Below are 16688 nucleotides of genomic sequence, written 5' to 3'. Positions count from 1 at the left end.
GCACAGGCCGGGCTCCTCCTTCCCAATTAGGCAGCGGAGCCTGATTAAAAGGGGGTGCTGCCCCCCCCCTGCTCGATCTCCATCAACGAGATTTCCCTTCATCAGAATCTCACATCCTCCAGAAATTAATTTGATGCCTCTTGTTATCAATTAATTGAATCTCATTGGGAGAGAGAGCTCAGTGAGGCGGGCTGCAGCTTGGCCCTTGTGTGCCTCCGTGCTGCCCTCCCCCTCACATCAGGATGGCGTCACCCCCTCCCCATTTCTCTGTTTCTGCTTTGCCTTTCATTCTACCTATTTTCTAAAACAAAACCACCCTCATGAATGCTTTTGCCTTTTGCCAGGTTTGGCTTGGATGGGTACCCTCCCTGGTCACCTCCTGGGATTCACCCTTTCTGAGCTGGGGCGCGGGGGGGGGGGGGCAATAGGGAGTTGTTCTCCCCTGGGCCCTGTTCCATCCTTCCTTAAACCAACAGAACCTCACCCTTGGGGGATTTGGCCCTGACCCTGACGCTGTGTACTCCAGGGGCTGCTGGTGAGAAACTTGGAGAGGACCCCGGGGAGAGCTAGGGACAGACTCCAAAGAGCCTCTTCCACAAGATACACACACCCTAGTTGGAGGAGGGGACCTTGGAGGGCCAGGCTAGAGGCCTGCCTGTCACACCTCAGGATTTTGTTCTGGTGAAAGTTTCATATTTTTTAGAAGAGGCCTTTAGGAGCTGTTGCCCCAGCCAGGGGCTGATCTGCTCAATGAAGGGGCAGAGGGCACAGATGTGTGGTACCTCCTGGCTGCCTGAGAGCTAAGTTGGGCCTCTGCAGGAATAAGAAGGTAAATGGAAGATGAAGGAGGAAAGTTCTAGAAGTTGTCCCAATCTGGGAGGGGGTTGTGGCAGGTACAAAGTACAATAAGTGGTCACCAGACCCTGACTGAGGATCTCTGCCTTGCCATTTCACATGCCTTCCCTGTTCTGATCCTCACAACAGCCCGGAGAGATTCTCCAGGCGACGATATAGACATATCTCAACTCTCAGTTGATGGGTGAGGGGCCCAGGCCTGGAGAGGTAGTGCAATGGCCCTGAGGCCACACAGTTAACTGGAACCTGCTTCTCTGGAATGCTGGCCATAAGGGCTGAGCCACTAACTGACCAACTTCACCCCTTAGGAGTCTTGTTGACTCACACAAAACTTATTACAAGGGTACATTTCACACAAATACCCCCCTTTGGCTTCTTGTGAAAAACTAAAACCCTGTCAACACTCAGCCTGCATTTGGTAAGGGCAGGCTGGGATTGATGCCCTGTACTTCTCACCTGGCCTCCTAGGTGACCAGCCTGGCCCCTGAGGGCATTGTGGTTAGTAATTCTGTCTTGGAGATTTTACTTATCCTCAATATTCTTCAAGGAAGAGCTAGGAGAAGGGGAGGTGGTCTGAGAGACTCTGCAAGGTCTTAACTAGAGCCAGAGAAGACCTCTAAGGACACCCTGACCCCAGCTGAATTCTGTTCAGAACTGACGGTGGTATTTTTCCTGTTTTTGACCACGGAAGGAATTATAGGGCCTTGTGTCGCCAGGAGTCTGTTCCAAGCTGAAACCAGGTCATCCCTGCCCAGGTGAGCCCGACTATGAAAGTCATCATCACTTGTCCCCCAAACTTACTTTTTGTGAGGGGGAGTGGGGAGACTTTCTTCCAAGAATGGAACCTCAGGTGGCGACAAGAGAATTGGATATAAGTCACCTTTCTGGAACTCATTTTGTAACAGGGAAATTGGGGCGGAGGGGAGGATGCTGAATCTTGTGTATCTGGATGTGGATGTATTTCGGATGCCCCTTGAGTTGGTACCCAAAATGCCTGTAAATACTACACCTAAATATCATCAGGGGAGACAGAGAGGGCCCAGGGCAGGTCAGGAGCAGGTTGGGCGTGAAGCAGTTAGGCCCCCAGGAAGGGCCAGACCAAGTGATGTGTCCCAGGCTGACTGGAGCCCCTCCTTTGCTCACGGGAGCCCCCTGGTGCCAAGGGCACTACCGGAACCAAGCTCCAGATGGCCACTCAGGCCTCGGATGAGTTGCCCCCACCCCAAACCAGCAGGCCCCCCCACGAAAGACGTCACTATTTAATTAGCCATCTCTGATTAACCAAACTTGGCATTCGGCTTCTCTTGCCCTCATCTTTCCCAGCTCCGAATCAATGGCTTTGATATGCTAATTAGGGAGTAATTTAATTTCAAAAGGCCGCAATTAACAAGGGTGTTGTGGACATGCTGTAGTTAAGCGGAGTAATCTAATTTGCATTAGTAACAAGCAGGGACTAATTAGAAGCTTAATTAGACACTTAGATGGCTCTTATGTTTACTTTCTTAATGAGATGGAGTGGGATCTTTGGTTCTCCTCTTTTCTTTCTTTTCTTCTTTCTTTCTTTCTTTCTTTCTTTCTTTCTTTCTTTCTTTCTTTCTTTCTTTCTCTTTCTTTCCTTCTTTCTTTCTTTTTTTATTGATTCTTCCTCTTGGTGTGGTTCTAGGATGGGGTGCTAGGGCCTGGTGGGAGCATTATAGGGCCAGAGCCAGTGGAAAGTAAACTGTGGCTGGGGGCAGTGGTGAGGAAAGGTTCAGACTCCAGGGAGAGCTGAAGGCAGAGGCTCAACCGCTTCCCAGAGTGACCACCCTTTAGGCCTCTGAGGTGGGATTCAGGAGAAGAGCACTGATTTGGGAATGGGAAGAGCTGTTAGAGTTCCAGTTCAGCTCAGCCTCCTTGCAGCCAGGTGACTTTGTCAGGTCAGTAAGCATCTTCAAAGTGTGGCTCCTTCATCTGTCAAACGAATGCCAGGTTGTGTGCAGAAGAGGGGACAGGGTATGGGAAGGGACTTTCAAGGACTCTATGAGTGGAATGGTTGTTATTAAAATAAAATATAGTCACAAATTGTGTGCCCAGGCTTCACTTCCTTGTGACTCCGCTTAGAAGTCACCTCCTACTGGAAGAGCCTTCCCAGAGTATCCCCATTCCCTCTAGGCACCCATAGCCAGCACCTCACCCCTACAGTGTCAATTTCATGTAACATTTGGAAAGTTGGGCGATATATAGAGATCAGAGGTTCTCAATCCTGGCTACAATTGAAGCTTAAGGTATTTATTTATTTGAGAGAGAAAGAAATAGCATAGGCAGGAGGAGGGGCAGAGGGGGAAGGAGAAGTAGAATCCCTACTGAGCAGGGAGCCTGATGTGGGGCTCAATCCCAGGACCTCGAGAACATGACCTGAACCGAAGGCAGATGCTTAACCAACTGAGCCACCCAGGCGCCCTCTGCAATTGAAGTTTAGAATGCTTGGAAAATATTTTTAAATGATCCATGTCCGGCCCCACTCCCCAGAATCGCAATTTATTTGATGCAGGGTGGAGCCTAGGTATTGGGTATTTTTCTTAATGCTGTGTTTGCCTGGGTGTGTCTCTTTTTCTTCCACCAACTTGTAAGCCCCACAAAAGCAAAGGCTGTGTTTTATTCCCTCCATATGCCCAGACCCCAGTACCTACTGTGTTCAGTATTAGTTACAGGCAGAGGACCACCAGCCAGCTGTGTACCCTGTAAACTCACCCAGATTTGACAGGATCTGTAAGTGTTGTTTTTTGAATGCCTTATGCAGGATCTGAGAATCTTCTGGAAACAGACCTGAGGAAGAGGGAGGGAAAATGCTAAAAAGGTGAGGGGTATGTGAGTCCTCCAAGAGATGTGTGCATTGCCAGAGGGAGGATAAAGTTGGTACAAATTTAATGGATATCAATTAGGGAATAAATATATTGACAGCCTTAAAAATACATAGTTCCACCTAAACACGTTTCCTAAGCTAGTAGTTAGAAACATCGAATGTTCCGTTAGCAAAAGGGTGTTTATTGCAGAGTCATAGTAAAAAAATAGGTAATAGTCTGGATGTCCAACTCTAGGGGATTGGCTCAATAAATTCTGGAACATGCAGCCCATTGGAGCAACAATGTGACCACTAAAAACTGTTGCTTAAAATATTTGCTGTCATGTGGAAATGGTTATGATAGTAAGTGGTGAGTGGAAAAATAGGAAAATTCAAACCATGTACAGATTATGACCCCAATTTCACTTTTTAAATGTTTATATGCCAAAGAGAGTGAAAATGAACTGACTGGAAGGGGTGGATCCCAAAAGGCTAGCTCTCTGGGTGGCACAATTATGGGTACCAGTTTTTTCTTTATACTTTTTTTCTCTTCAAAATTTTCTACCAAGGTGTCTAATGCTTTTAAGATTAAAAACTAAAGTTATTTGAAATTCAGGAGAGAACGTGAAGCAGCACGGATGGTGGCTCATCTCCCAAGTCAGAGGCTTCTTGCCTTCCGTTAGAGAGGCAGGCCCTCACCCTGACTCTTGCACGACGTTCCTCGAGCTCTGAAGTTTTGTGCTGAGAGGTCTTGAATGGTCTCTGATATTGGGGCATGTGGCTGCTGGTGTGTCATTTAGGGAGAATCTTGGGCAGGAATCAGAGTACAGAGGGAAGCCTGGGGTGCCCCAAAGTATGGGGATAACAGGGGCTTGGAGAGGGATTAAGCTTTATCTGGAACTCAAGAGAGCCCCATCTTCTTAGGGAAAGACACTCTTGGCCTAATCAGAAAGCCCGGTGATGACGTGACTCACATCACCTTGCTCTGGTTTGGAGACCCATTTTGGAGCCATAGAGACATATTCTAAGCCATGGGCCCTATTCTCACTTTACTCAAATGCTGAACACGGGCTGTAATAAGGGGATAGGATCATAAACCATAGCCCACTCAGAATTGAGTTGCAGCAGGACTTTCTGGGCCCCCATACTTACTTAACTACCCTTTTCTGAATGCCTTCTTCATGGAGTGGATTTTATTTGATATCACAGCAACCCTGAAAGGAAGGTTTATTGGCATTAGCCTCATATGACAAATAAGGAAACCGAGGCTCACACGGATGACCTCACTGCTCTTATTACAAAGATAATGAGAGACCAGAAAATGGTCAGCAGGTAGATGGCAAATGAGTGGCTATCTACAGAAGGCCAAGGTCAAAAGTGGCTACTGCCCAAGCCCTCACCTCTTCTGGCAGCCTGAGCAGGTGCGCCTTCAGGGTCTGAGCTGAATGAGGGAGGGGGGGGTCCCCCAGGCCTTTGGATGACAGATTGGGAAACATTCTTCAGTTACGTGCAATGTCAGAGCTTATTGCTCTGAAGAGCCCTCTGCTTTATGTCCCTGACACAAGATTTGATAGCAAGATAACTAGAAAGATAGGAAATAGGAAATATAAGGTGTCCTCATGCTCTGTTCTACGTGGTACCCACGTCTTTTCATGTAATCTAGCAATGTGTCCATTTCAAAGACTTTTGGCTCTGGAAGAGTCTGAAACTGGCAGCCTCTATTGAAATAAGGGGCTTTTGCCTGTGCCGTTTCCCCTGCAATTCAGTGTACACTTCACCTGGCCAACACCTACTCACCTTTCATTTGTGAGCATAAATGCCATTTCCTCAAAAAGAAGACTTTCCCTGCACTCCCCCCGCCACCCGCCTGGTTTAAGTAAGATTTCGCTGTTTATTCCCTGTACTCACACTTGATAGAAACCTACTTTATTGTGAGCTTATCTCTTTTTGTGTCCTTACTTATCATCTGCCTCCCCTCACAGGAACCATGAGCTCCAGCAGAGCAGGGCCTGTGCCTTGTTCTGCCCTGTTCTGCTCAGGTCTGCAGACACGGAGCCTGCCACACTGTAGGTGCCTAAATATCTGTGCAACCCGTGAATGAAGGGTCCTTGCTGGTGCTGTACACTCTTGGCCATCCACTGGAGGAGAGAGAATGACTTCGTTCATAGCCAAAACTCCACTAGTGGCTAAATTTTCAAAAAGACCAATGCCAGATTTCCCTAGTAAAAAGAGGTTGGGGAGAATAGGACCCCCATTATTACAAGTTGCCCTCAAAGCATCTAGGACACTACTGCACAGGCTTCTTTAAGATTTATAAACCTGCAGAGGGCAGGGACCAAATTCCAGCGTCCTGCAAGAAAGGTCCCTGAGGACCTTTTTTCTTTTTTCTTTTAAGATTTTATTTATTTATGAGAGACACTTAGAGGCTGAGACATAGGCAGAGGGAGAAGCAGGCTTTCTGTGGGAAGTGTGATACGGGATTTGATCCTGGAACTTGGGATCACGCCCTGAGCCAAAGGCAGATGTTTAACCACTGAGCCACCCAGGTGCCCACCCCCCCCCCACCCCTGCTTTAAAGTAAGCTCTGTGACCATTGTAGGACTTGAACTCACCACCTGGAGATCAAGAGTTGCATGTTCTACTAAGGAAGCCAGCCAGGCGCACCTCCCCATCAGTGTTGTCTTAATCAGGCACTAAATCCACGTTGAATGAATACATGACCTTGGAGATAGATCATTTCATTTTGGCCACAGGCAGCTCATAAACTAAACTCAGTGGTCGGGACACCTGGGTGGCTCAGTGGTTGAGCGTCTGCCTTTGGCTCAGGGCATGATCCTGGAGTCCTGGGATCGAGTCCCATGTCGGGCTCCCTGTGTGGAGCCTGCTTCTCCTCTCTCTGCCTGTGTCTCTGCCTTTCTCTCTGTGTCTCTCATGAATAAATAAATAAAATCTTTAAAAAAAAATAAAGTCAGTGGTCATCACGGGGGAGACCTGTGGTCTTGGATGAGCAGCATCAGCATCACTTGGGAGCTTTTTAGAAGTGAAGATGCTCAGGCCCACTCCAGACCTACTGAGTCAGAAACCCTGGGCCTGGGGCCCAGCAATCTGTGTTCTAGCGAGCCCTCCGAGGGCATTGTGATGCACTCAAGTTTGAGGTCCCCTGGCTTGAGATTAGGGTCCATTTTGTTCTCCCTTCCTACTACCCCATGATGTATTTTAAGAAGCCTCCTGTGTCTTTTATTGAGGCCAGCTTCCTCATCTTTCTCGGAAGTCTATACTCTGTAGATAGCTGGCTACTTCTAGTCTGCTTTCCCCCATTATACGGAGGAGAAACGCGGGTAATGAACGTGGCCCAAGTCACCCACAAGTTGATGGTAGACCTGGGGCTAGGTGCCGGGTTTCCCAACTTTCAGTCTCAGGCTTCCAGCTCTCGCCGTGGCTAGATTGTGGGTTTGCGGGGGGCTGGCAACAGTGACTACTCGTTTCACCTCAAAGCACTACAGTCGCTGCGGGTCGGGGTTACCTGTGGCCACGCCCCCGCCAGCCCTGCGGGCGCTGGAGCCCGGGTGCGCCCGCTGCCCGCTGCCCGCTGCCCAGCTGCGCGCGTGCACGTGTGCGCCGGGGCGGCCCCGCCCCTTCCCCCCTCCCTCCCTCGCGGGTAAACTCCGGGCATCCATCAGTCTGTTAATTGCACTAATTAGAGATCGCGGAGGTGTTAATTGGAAAACCCTGGTATTGTGCCTGTTTGGGGAAGAAAACGTCAATAAAAATTAATTGATGAGTTGGCAGGGCGGGCGGCGCGGGTTCACGGCGAGGCGCAGGGTGTCGTGGCAAATGTTACGGCTCAGATTAAGCGATTGTTAATTAAAAAGCTACGGTAATTAATACTCCCTACGCCATATGTGCCCGCGGAAAAGGCACAAAGGTTTCTCCGCGTGTGGGGCTCCCCGGCCCTCTTCCAGTCTCACCCCAAAAGCATCCTGGTCCTGGGGTTCTCCTTTTAGCCCCAAAATGGGTAGAGCTCGTCACTTCCGGCCTGGGGGCGGGGTGGGGGGCACAAAGCGGACCGGGGAAGTTACCAGGAGGCGTCCCCTGTTGCATGCCCGCCAGGGTTCTTCGAAGGGCCAGGAGCCTCAGGGGAAGTGGGAGCCCCCAGCGGCCCGCAGCCTCCCCCGGAGCGGAAGAGGAGACTGCGGCTTTGACCCAGCTTCCTTCCTTTCTTCCGCAGGCGTCTGCGGGAGCTTCGGGGCCTGGCCCAAGGCTCTGAGATGCCCTGGTTCCCCGAGGGGTTCCTGAGAGGTGGGAGACTGGGACCTGCCCAAAGGGGGGACTAGAGCCCCAGAGAGAAATTCTAGACCACCTAAAATGTGGCCTTAGTCACTTTCCCCTGACCCCAAGGGGGCAGAAGAGGGGTCAGGGGAGGTGGGGGTGGGGTGGGGGATGAAGGCCTCAATCTTCGTGAATCCTAGAAAGACCTAGTTGCCCCCTCCTTACGCACTGTAAGAAGGAAGAAAGACCAATGTGGTGACAAGGGCAAGGGGCAGTGACTTGCCTAAGGTCACACAGCTGGCCCTTGACACCAAATGATTTCCTTCCTGCAAGTGTCTTCTCCTCTCCCGCAGGTGTCAGCTGCTGTTGGCTGAGGGAATGAGTGATGAGGGGGAGAGGGAGTGTGGACAGAGGGGAAGGGCAGGAGTGGAGGGAGGAGGGGGCTTTTGGAGGGGACTCCCCCCCACCCCAGTACCAGAGGAGGCAGCTCAGGTCCACATTAGGCGGAGCCCTTTGGGCAAGGGACCACAGCCGCAAGCCAGATGGGTCTTCAGTGGCTCCCACCTGCCACTAGAACACTGTGGCTTTGTGTGCATGTGCTGGGGTAGGGAATTTTACCCATGGAGCTTTCCAAGGCCAAAAAGGCCTTCAGGACCACCTCTCTGTAGAGATGGGGAAACTGAGGCCCAAAGGAGGAAGGCAGAGGATTCACAGCTGGTTGTGGCTGAGCCCAGGCTCCTGCCTTCTCCTAGCCAGGGTCCAGGTTCTCAGGGCCCTGCTGTCAAGGTCTACCAGCACCCTGCCCCAGGCCCTGTTGCCTCTAGAGCCTGCTCACCCACAGTGCAGGGAACACCCTAGTGCTATTGCAACACCCAGTGGAGAGCCGGGCAGGAGGCATGAGGCTGCTGGTGTACTCCTCCTCAGAGAGCAGGTGTCCAGCACAGAGAAGGTAGAGGGTGTGGAGATGCCTGGGAACACGTGCAGGTTTGGGTGTGCATTGGTGGGTGGGTGGGAGCAAGGAAGGAGGTGAAAACCCAGGGAGAGGGCAGAGCGTGCCACATGGGAATTAATGCCATTCATACACCCTGCGGAAATGACTTTTCAAATGCATATAATCTCAAGCATGCAAATGAGAGGCTTGCTTCACCCTGTTTAATATGAATGATCGGCCCTTGAATAGCTATTATTACACGCCACATTGCAGCAATTATGTTGTTCACTGGGTGTCGCTCTGTAACCCCCCCCCCCATAAAAAGACAGAAAAGAAAGGGACACCTCTGTTTGCAGCCTCCTTCCTTTCTTCTCCCTTTTTCCAAACTTGCTGTCTGATCCACAACTTTATGGTGTGTGTGTGTGTGTGTGTGTGTGTGTGTTGGAAGGGGGGCACTCTCCATTACCCCAGGGAAGTAACTGCTGGATTTTCTTTCCTTTCTCCTGTACACACACACACACACACACACACACACACACACACACCCCTGAGGCTCTGGTCTTTGTCCCCTGGGGCCCAGGAGTTCTCAGATCTCAGAGAAGCTAGATTTGGAATCAAGGCTGGCAGCTGCTCTCCACCCCCAGCAGGGCCAGGGTTGGGGGAGAGGAAGCAGGGTGGGCCCCTGCTGTCTCCCCATCCCCCTTATGTGTAGCTGGGGCCCAGGCCTGAGTGGGGGAAGGTGCTCTGCAGGTCGGTGGCAGGGATCAGGGTGGGTGGCTCAGAGAAGGGGGCTGGGGCCCTGTGCTCGGGCGGTGGAGGCCGGTGCCCACCCCATCCATCATTTGACAGCCACTGGCCCTCAGGCTGACATGGCCATTAAGGCCTAGGCCCAAGTGCTCAATCTCTTCCGAACCATCGCCCCCAACCTCACCCTCACCCTGGCCCACCTCTTCTCAGAACTCAGGAGTGGGAGAGGCAGCTGGGGGTGGGCAGTGGTAGGGAAAGCCCTTGGAAACACACAAGAATGCATAAACATGGGACACCCTAGCAGCATAGGGTCACCCAAAAGGCTACACAGATCAATCTATTAGGATGAAGACAAAGTCACAGAAGAAGAGGGGCCACAGGACCGGTGATGTGGCCCATGTGGCTGGTGGGCCCCCCACAGACCCTTAAATCTCTCCGTCCCCCTCACACACTCCCATACCCTTACACTTCTCCCAACCTTGCTTCCAGTAGAGACAAAAACAGCAAGTGGCCTGGCAGAGTAAGGGAAGAGTCCTTCTGGAGTGAAGGGAGAGGATTTCTGGGCAGGAGGGAGATGCTCTTGGGAGCCGCCACCTTGGGGAAGGAATGAGGAAGATAACCAGTCTCTCCAAGCAGCTCTCTGATCTGTGCAGCCACGACCTGTTGGAAGACCATGTTGTGTGATCCTGGGTCTGCTTAGGCCAAAAGAGGATCAAAGGAAAGAAAGAACACTGGCTGGGTTCTGTAGGCCCCTCAATCTCCATGTTAAATGGGCCAAGTCTTGGGCCTCTCAGGGCCTCAGAGTCTTCACCTTTACAAACAGGGCAGGCAGAGAGAGAAGGGGTAGACTGGAGCTTACATGCTGCAAGGTGGTTTACGTGTGCTGTTCAATTTACTCTGCTCAGGACTCCAAGAGGCTGAAATGAATTACTTCTACAGACAAGGAAACTAAACTTTAGGAAGTGTTTGGGGGGGGGGGAGGTGTTAATTTATTTTTAAATTTTAAAACAGATTTTATTTATTTGACACAGAGATTGAGAGAAAGAACACAAGCAGGGGGAGGAGCAGAGGGAGAGGGAGAAGCAGACTCCCTGCTGAGCAGGGAGCCCCATGTGGGGCTCGATCCCAAGACCCTAGGATCATGACCTGAGCTGAAAGTGGAGACTTAACCAAGTGAGCCACCTAGGCGCCCCCGGGTTTTTTTTGTTTTTGTTTTTGTTTTTAGTTTATTTATGTAAGTAATCTCTGCACCCAATATGGGGCTCATACTCACTACCCTGAGATCAAAAGTCACATGCGCTTCTGACTGAGCCAGCCAGGCGCCCTGAGGTTTAGGGAGTTTAAGACGCCTGTCAAAGATCAGTGGTGGGTACCAACCAGGTCCCTTGTGACTGCAATTCATGTTCCTCTCAAGGGGCTGTGGCTTCAGGGATAGGTTGGTACTGAGGGCACTCCAGATTTTGAGAGCAGCCCTGTATACTAAAGTACCCCATGTGCTTACAGGCCCCCACCCCCTACCCCCAGCACATGTTAGAACCTCCTTGAGTGGTAGAAGGAAGCTCAGGCCTCCTCTTTCTCCTGGCTGCCTTTGACCGTTCCAAACATACCCTCTCTTTCTGGGAATGTTTCCACCACTCCTTGAGAAGCAGCTGGGGGAGGGAGGGAGGGAGGGCGGGCACAGGATTCAGGCCTTGACTCTTTGCCCTGAACTCTCTGGACTCTCACTTTTTCCATCTGTAAAATCAGGATGATAATAGCTCTCTCATTCCTTGTGAGAAGGAATCATAGTGCTTACAGAAACAGTAAATATTATGGAGTATCTCCTTTTGGCCAGGTACTAGGCTGAGGGGCTTTAGAATGGAAGGTCAGAGGAGCGGGACCGCTGGCTGCCTTCACTGCACAGCTCCAGGCCCAGCTGAGTGGCTCCCAGTAGGTGCTGGGCAAAGGGCAACCACATTTGTGGAACAAATGTGGATTAGAGCTTTTCTGGGTCCTGGGGAAGGAGACTCTGTAAGGAGGCCCTGCCCTGGGGGAAGTCTCTATCTATAGGGAACACACCCAAAGGTCATTACTGGTGGGGGTGGGGCCCAGCAATATGGTTGGTCCAAGTGAATAGCTCCTCTGCTTTGATACAGGGTTTCCTAGAGGACCCTAGCTTCCAGCATGCCCTAGCCTGGAGGGAGAGCCCAAAACGGGTTTCCGACCCCACCCTCCCCAGGGGCAGGGGTGAAGCCTTCACCTTTTCCCCTTCCCTGCCAAGGTCTCCTGGAAGTCCAGGAAATGGGGAGGAGGGCAGTGGGGCAGCCTCAGCATGTCTGGAGCAGCCCCTTCCCCCAGCCTAGGGAGAGGGTGACATGGGGAGGAGAGGAGTCCCAGGAGCTGCTCCCTGGAAGTTGAGGAGGAGGAGATGCCTAGGACTGGGGCCTGGGGGGGGGGGGGGGCAGCTGGGGGTGTTAAGTGGCAGTGGTGTGTTGTTTGGGGGTGTTGGGGGGACTCCACTGGCTGCCCTGGGATAGACAGCGGCGGCCTGGAGCCTCAGCCCCTCCCCCATGGCTCTCCCCCTCCCCCCCATCCAGGTCCCGCTAGAACGACATGATGGTGGAATCCGCCTCGGAGACAATCAGGTCGGCCCCCGCTGGTCAGAACGGCGTGGGCAGCATCTCCGGGCAGGCCGATGGCGGCGGCGGGGCCGGGGCGGCGGGCGCTGGCGGCGGCGGCGCGGGCAGGGACCCGGCGGCGGGCGCAGACAGCAACGGCGAGATGAGCCCTGCGGAGCTGCTGCACTTCCAGCAGCAACAGGTAGGAGCCCGCGCCCCCTTCCCGGCAGCCGGCAGGACAGGGGCCCGCCAGCGGGGCGGGTTGGCCCCCCCCTTCCTGGTGACCCACGCCCCAGGCTTGCCCGGGGGGCCTCACTCTTGACCTCCCCTCCAAGCCTCCCAGCCTCCAGGGACTCCTTCTGCGCCCTCCCATTCTAGTGGCCACCTAAAGGCAGGGGCCCAGCAGCATTCCCAGGAGAGAGAAGTGGGACCCAGAAGTCAAGGAGTTTAGAACAGCCCCAGAAATGCCCACAAAGACAGAATGACGCTGGGCAGTAGGCTTGAGACTGTGTGTCTGGGCTGGGTGGTCGCCTGGGCTCTCCTCCTGCACACTGTGGGGACCGAGACCCGTCTAGGTGGATGCCCCTTGGAGGAAGGGGCTATGCACAGAGGAAAACCTTCACTTTGTGTTGTAAAATGTTCCCCACCACTATCTCTGCCTGGGCACCTAATCCAAGCTGTGAAGAAATTAAAGTTCCAGGCACCCGAGTCCAAAGCAGCTAGGGAAAGGCCAAGAGCAGTAGGCTAGAAGTCAGACAGGGCATCTCTGTCTGCGCCCCCCCGCCCCCATCCCCCTCCACCATTCCACCCTCAACTACAGAGTTCAGGAGTTCAAGACCAGCTGCTGAAGCTTGAGAGGCCCTGGGGTGGGGAGCCAGGTTGGGTGATGACAGAGCAGGGGCCCCAGGTCCTGGGCCCACAGCCCCACCCCTGGACAAAGGGAGAATCATGCTTGACAAGTTCAGGGGAACCGGCCCAGCCAGCCCTGGCCTTGGGATTCTCCTCCTCTTATTTGATTGCTCCTCCAAGCACACTGATGGCACTGCCTGTGGGGGGGCTCTCTGGGAATGCTGTGAAGTCGGGTCTTGCATGAAGGTCCCCACCCGTGCCCCACCCCTGCCTCAAGTGTACACATATGTGGGTTCCCACGTTGTCCTCCTCTTCTCTCCCAGGCTCACCCTGGGGCTCCTCCCCCAATTCCATGGCCCCTAAGGGGCCCTCTCCCACCACCACACTATGTGAAGCTGGAGGTCAGACTACAAGCAGCACCATCTGAAGCCCCAAACCCCGCCCAGAGTTGGTCAGCCACCACTAACACAGAAACTGAATGAACCTGGCTTAAGTCCCAGGCAGCCCCTTACCAGCAGTGCAACTTTGGCCAAGTCATGGGGCCTCTGTGAGCCTTGGCCTCCTCGACTCCTAACGTACAGGGATTTTAGGATCAGATGCAAGTTGAGTGTGAAGTCCCTGCACACACTGAGTGGCCCATGTGGATGCCAGCAGACTTGAGAATAGAAATCACTTCCTCTTACAAACTGTGGAGAGGATCTGTTACCTTTCCCTGGAGACACAGTCCTTGGGAGTTTGCTGGCCTCTCCCAGGTCTTCCTAAGCAGGTTCTCTGGGGAAGAGACCCACAGAGTTTGTGACATCTCCTGGGGATGCAAGGTCAAAGGGCAAAATCCTACCCTTTATGAAAATAATAACAAGACACACCCCACCAGAAGTCTCCAAGGCCACTCATTTTGTATAGCCACCTCTTCCCTCCCTTCTGTGCACACTGAGCTCAGAAAGATCTTGAAGGTGGCGGGGGGATGGGACATGGGGGAACTACTGATACTGCAAAGTGTCCTTTAAACAATTGCTAAAACCGCAGAGTGAACACAGATATCTGTATAGCTGAGGAGATGTGTGGGGTGGGGAGAGACAGAACTTTCTGTACTGATCAGGTTTCTTCATTCTGCATTGCACACGAGCCATGTTTTGCCATCTATATTCCGCATTCTGGTTATTCCTGTTTGTTTTGGGGAATATCCCAAAGTCCTGGAAAATCCTATATCTGTTTCACAAATAAACTGGGGTGGAGATTTGGAGGCAGGCAGAGGGCTGTTTTATCCATTTGGGCTCACTATGGGCCTGGTGCCTGGGGCCAAGGAAAATATTTGAGATCTGAAAAAAGTTCTATTGGCTCCAAACTATGAAAGAACCCCACAAAACTAAAAATTATAAATTTTTCAATTAGCAGGAAAGTCTGTGGACCCTCCTTCTAGCCCCATCCATATATGAGCCAGGCTTTGGTGGGGGGTGGAGCTTACGGTATAACACTTTCTGGTACCCCCAACAACAAATGTTCCTGGCTATTTGTGGGGTAGAGTAACTGTAGAAAAGAAAGCCTGGCCCAGCGGGTTCCTCCTCCCTCTCCTCAACCCCAACCAGGAAGTCCTTCGAGGACAAACAAATAACCTTGCCTCTGTTTGGCTTGTTGGATCCTTCTCCTACCCAGGTCACTTAATCACCTGGCCACCTCTGGGTGGTGGGTGCTGTTATTCCCACTCTGCATAGGAGTGGGCACGAGAACAGCTGCAGATAGATCTCAGGTCTTCCGGTTCCTGGACCCAAGCTCACTCAGCCTCCTTTTGGCTACTATCCCTGTCACAGGGTCCCCGTGGGAAATGGAGGGAGCAGGGCTTGACTCATGGTAGGTGCTAGATATCCGTCTACTGGTGAGTGCATGAGAGCGCCCCATTCCTGGCCCTGAAAGCTCTTAAACAAACAAAAGCAACACACTGCCCTGCCGCAGGCCCTAAGTAGCCACTCTAGGGGAGGGAGGTTGGGGACCAGTGTGCAGGCTGTGCACTGGTCCCATTCCTCGTCCTTGGGCCTCCTTGCACCTCCAAGCCCCTCTCCTTCTTTTACATCTGTCCGCTGGTCTCTGTCTCTCCACTCTGGATAAACAAGCCCTGGAAATGCAGTCTTGGCCTTTGAGAGTAATGAGTTGACAGAGCAGAGAGAGATAAACAGGGCAAGTCAGAAGTCAGGCCAGTGACAGGACTTTAGGCCGAAACAAACAGTGCTGAAGAGGGTGGCCGCATCACTTTGGAACAAGAGCAGACACCCGTTTCCATGCAACAGCAGGCTGGGAGCTTGTTCAAACAGAGGCTGGGGCTGGGGCTGGGGCTGGGGGTGGGGAGGTGACCTGGCTTGACTGCCAGGCCCCATCTGACTAGGGAGAGGGTCCCCTGCTGGCTGCAGTCAGGGCCCCAGCTTCCAGCTCCCTCGTCTCAAGCCTGCTGTTGCTGGGTCCACTCTGTCCTTCGGGCTCTCCCTGGGTCTTGGGCCTTACCCGCTTCGGGAGAACCTCCTGAGAGAAGAAGGCTCGCAGTGCGGTAGGCCTTGGAGCATGCATTCATTCAGCAAACATGCTCTGAATCTTATTTACACCGGGCTCCCTGCTGGCCAGCTGGAGTTGGTGATCTGCAGCTGCTATTAAAGAATACCCTGGGCCCAGCAGGCATGCCAGCTGCCCACTCATCCCCTTCCTTCCCCAAGTGAAGTTTCCTTCCTCATTGCTCCTTCCTCCCATTTTCCCTCTGATGGCTTTTTTCTTTGAAGGTTGGCCTTGCATTTTATCCTAATCTGATTTCTCCTGGATAAAATGTCCCCAGTGTGTTGGGGGGGGGGGCAGGTTTCCCCAGGGACCGCACAGGTACTCCTTGGGCTCTGTGATGGGGGGCAATGAGAGCTGGGACGAGTGTGGGAGGTGGTGGGCCTCCAAAGGCCTTGGGGCCCGGCCTGACTGCTCTGGCCCAGGAGAGCCGGTCTTGGGCCTGGGAGGGCTGCGCCAGGCGGGGTGGGAGCCGGCAGAGAGCCGCTGGCGGCCACGCTGAAAGGCATCCTGGGCCTCCAGAGCCTGCACTTCCATTGTCCTCAGGTTTCGGGGGTGACAGGTCAGTGAGGGTCACAGGAGGGTTGCCTAGCGTCTGGGAACTCCAACCGCAGTTGCTGTGACAACCAGGGCCAAATCCCACCCTGTTCACATCCTGTGAGGACATTCAAAGGGGTTGGGGGGCTCTGCACACTAATGGCCTTTTAACTCACCCCCTCCTAAGAGATGGGGGGGGAGTGGTCAGGGCACAGAGGGAAAGAAGAATGGAAGACATTTTTGTTTTCCTCCCCCATCTGGCCCTCCTCTGCCCAAGCTACTTAAGGGGACGAGGTGGAAAGGGAGGCTTCTGGGGTGAATTAGCACACCACCCCCTCCCACCCCACCCACACTCTCAACAGTGGTCTTTAGTTTCAGATGAGGGGCCCATTTCTCCTTGGGACCCACACCCTCCAGATTCTACTCTTCTCCTCTGGTCTCACCTTCTGGACTCTTCTCTTTTCTTTCAGTAGGTTGAGGCCCTCCCTAGGAGGTGCTGGGGGCCTACAGGGAGAGTTGGGGCCCCAACTCTCCAGAGGGGAGACTT

The 16688-nt window shown here is 53.0% G+C and overlaps 1 protein-coding gene across 11 annotated transcripts in view; it reads left to right on the top strand.

Annotated features, from left to right (window-relative positions):
* The window catches only part of FOXP4 (forkhead box P4), a 53530-nt gene that overhangs the window by 6618 nt on the left and 30224 nt on the right, over positions 1-16688 (top strand). For 8 of the 11 annotated variants that reach the window (XM_072833085.1, XM_072833084.1, XM_072833083.1 and 5 more), the window contains exon 2: positions 12200-12422. In XM_072833085.1, the coding sequence (XP_072689186.1) occupies positions 12216-12422 (207 nt within the window). In that variant the 5' untranslated portion in view covers positions 12200-12215. Of the gene's footprint in view, positions 1-1593; positions 1611-11429; positions 11553-12199; positions 12423-16688 lie in introns of those variants that run through there. The other 3 variants (XM_072833077.1, XM_072833076.1, XM_072833086.1) reach the window with 3 other exon arrangements.

Source organism: Canis lupus, chromosome 7 (assembly GCF_048164855.1).
Source record: "Canis lupus baileyi chromosome 7, mCanLup2.hap1, whole genome shotgun sequence".
Classification (NCBI taxonomy): domain Eukaryota; kingdom Metazoa; phylum Chordata; class Mammalia; order Carnivora; family Canidae; genus Canis; species Canis lupus.
The sequence above is the reverse complement of the archived record's forward strand: the minus strand, read 5'-3'. Positions and strand labels throughout refer to the sequence as shown.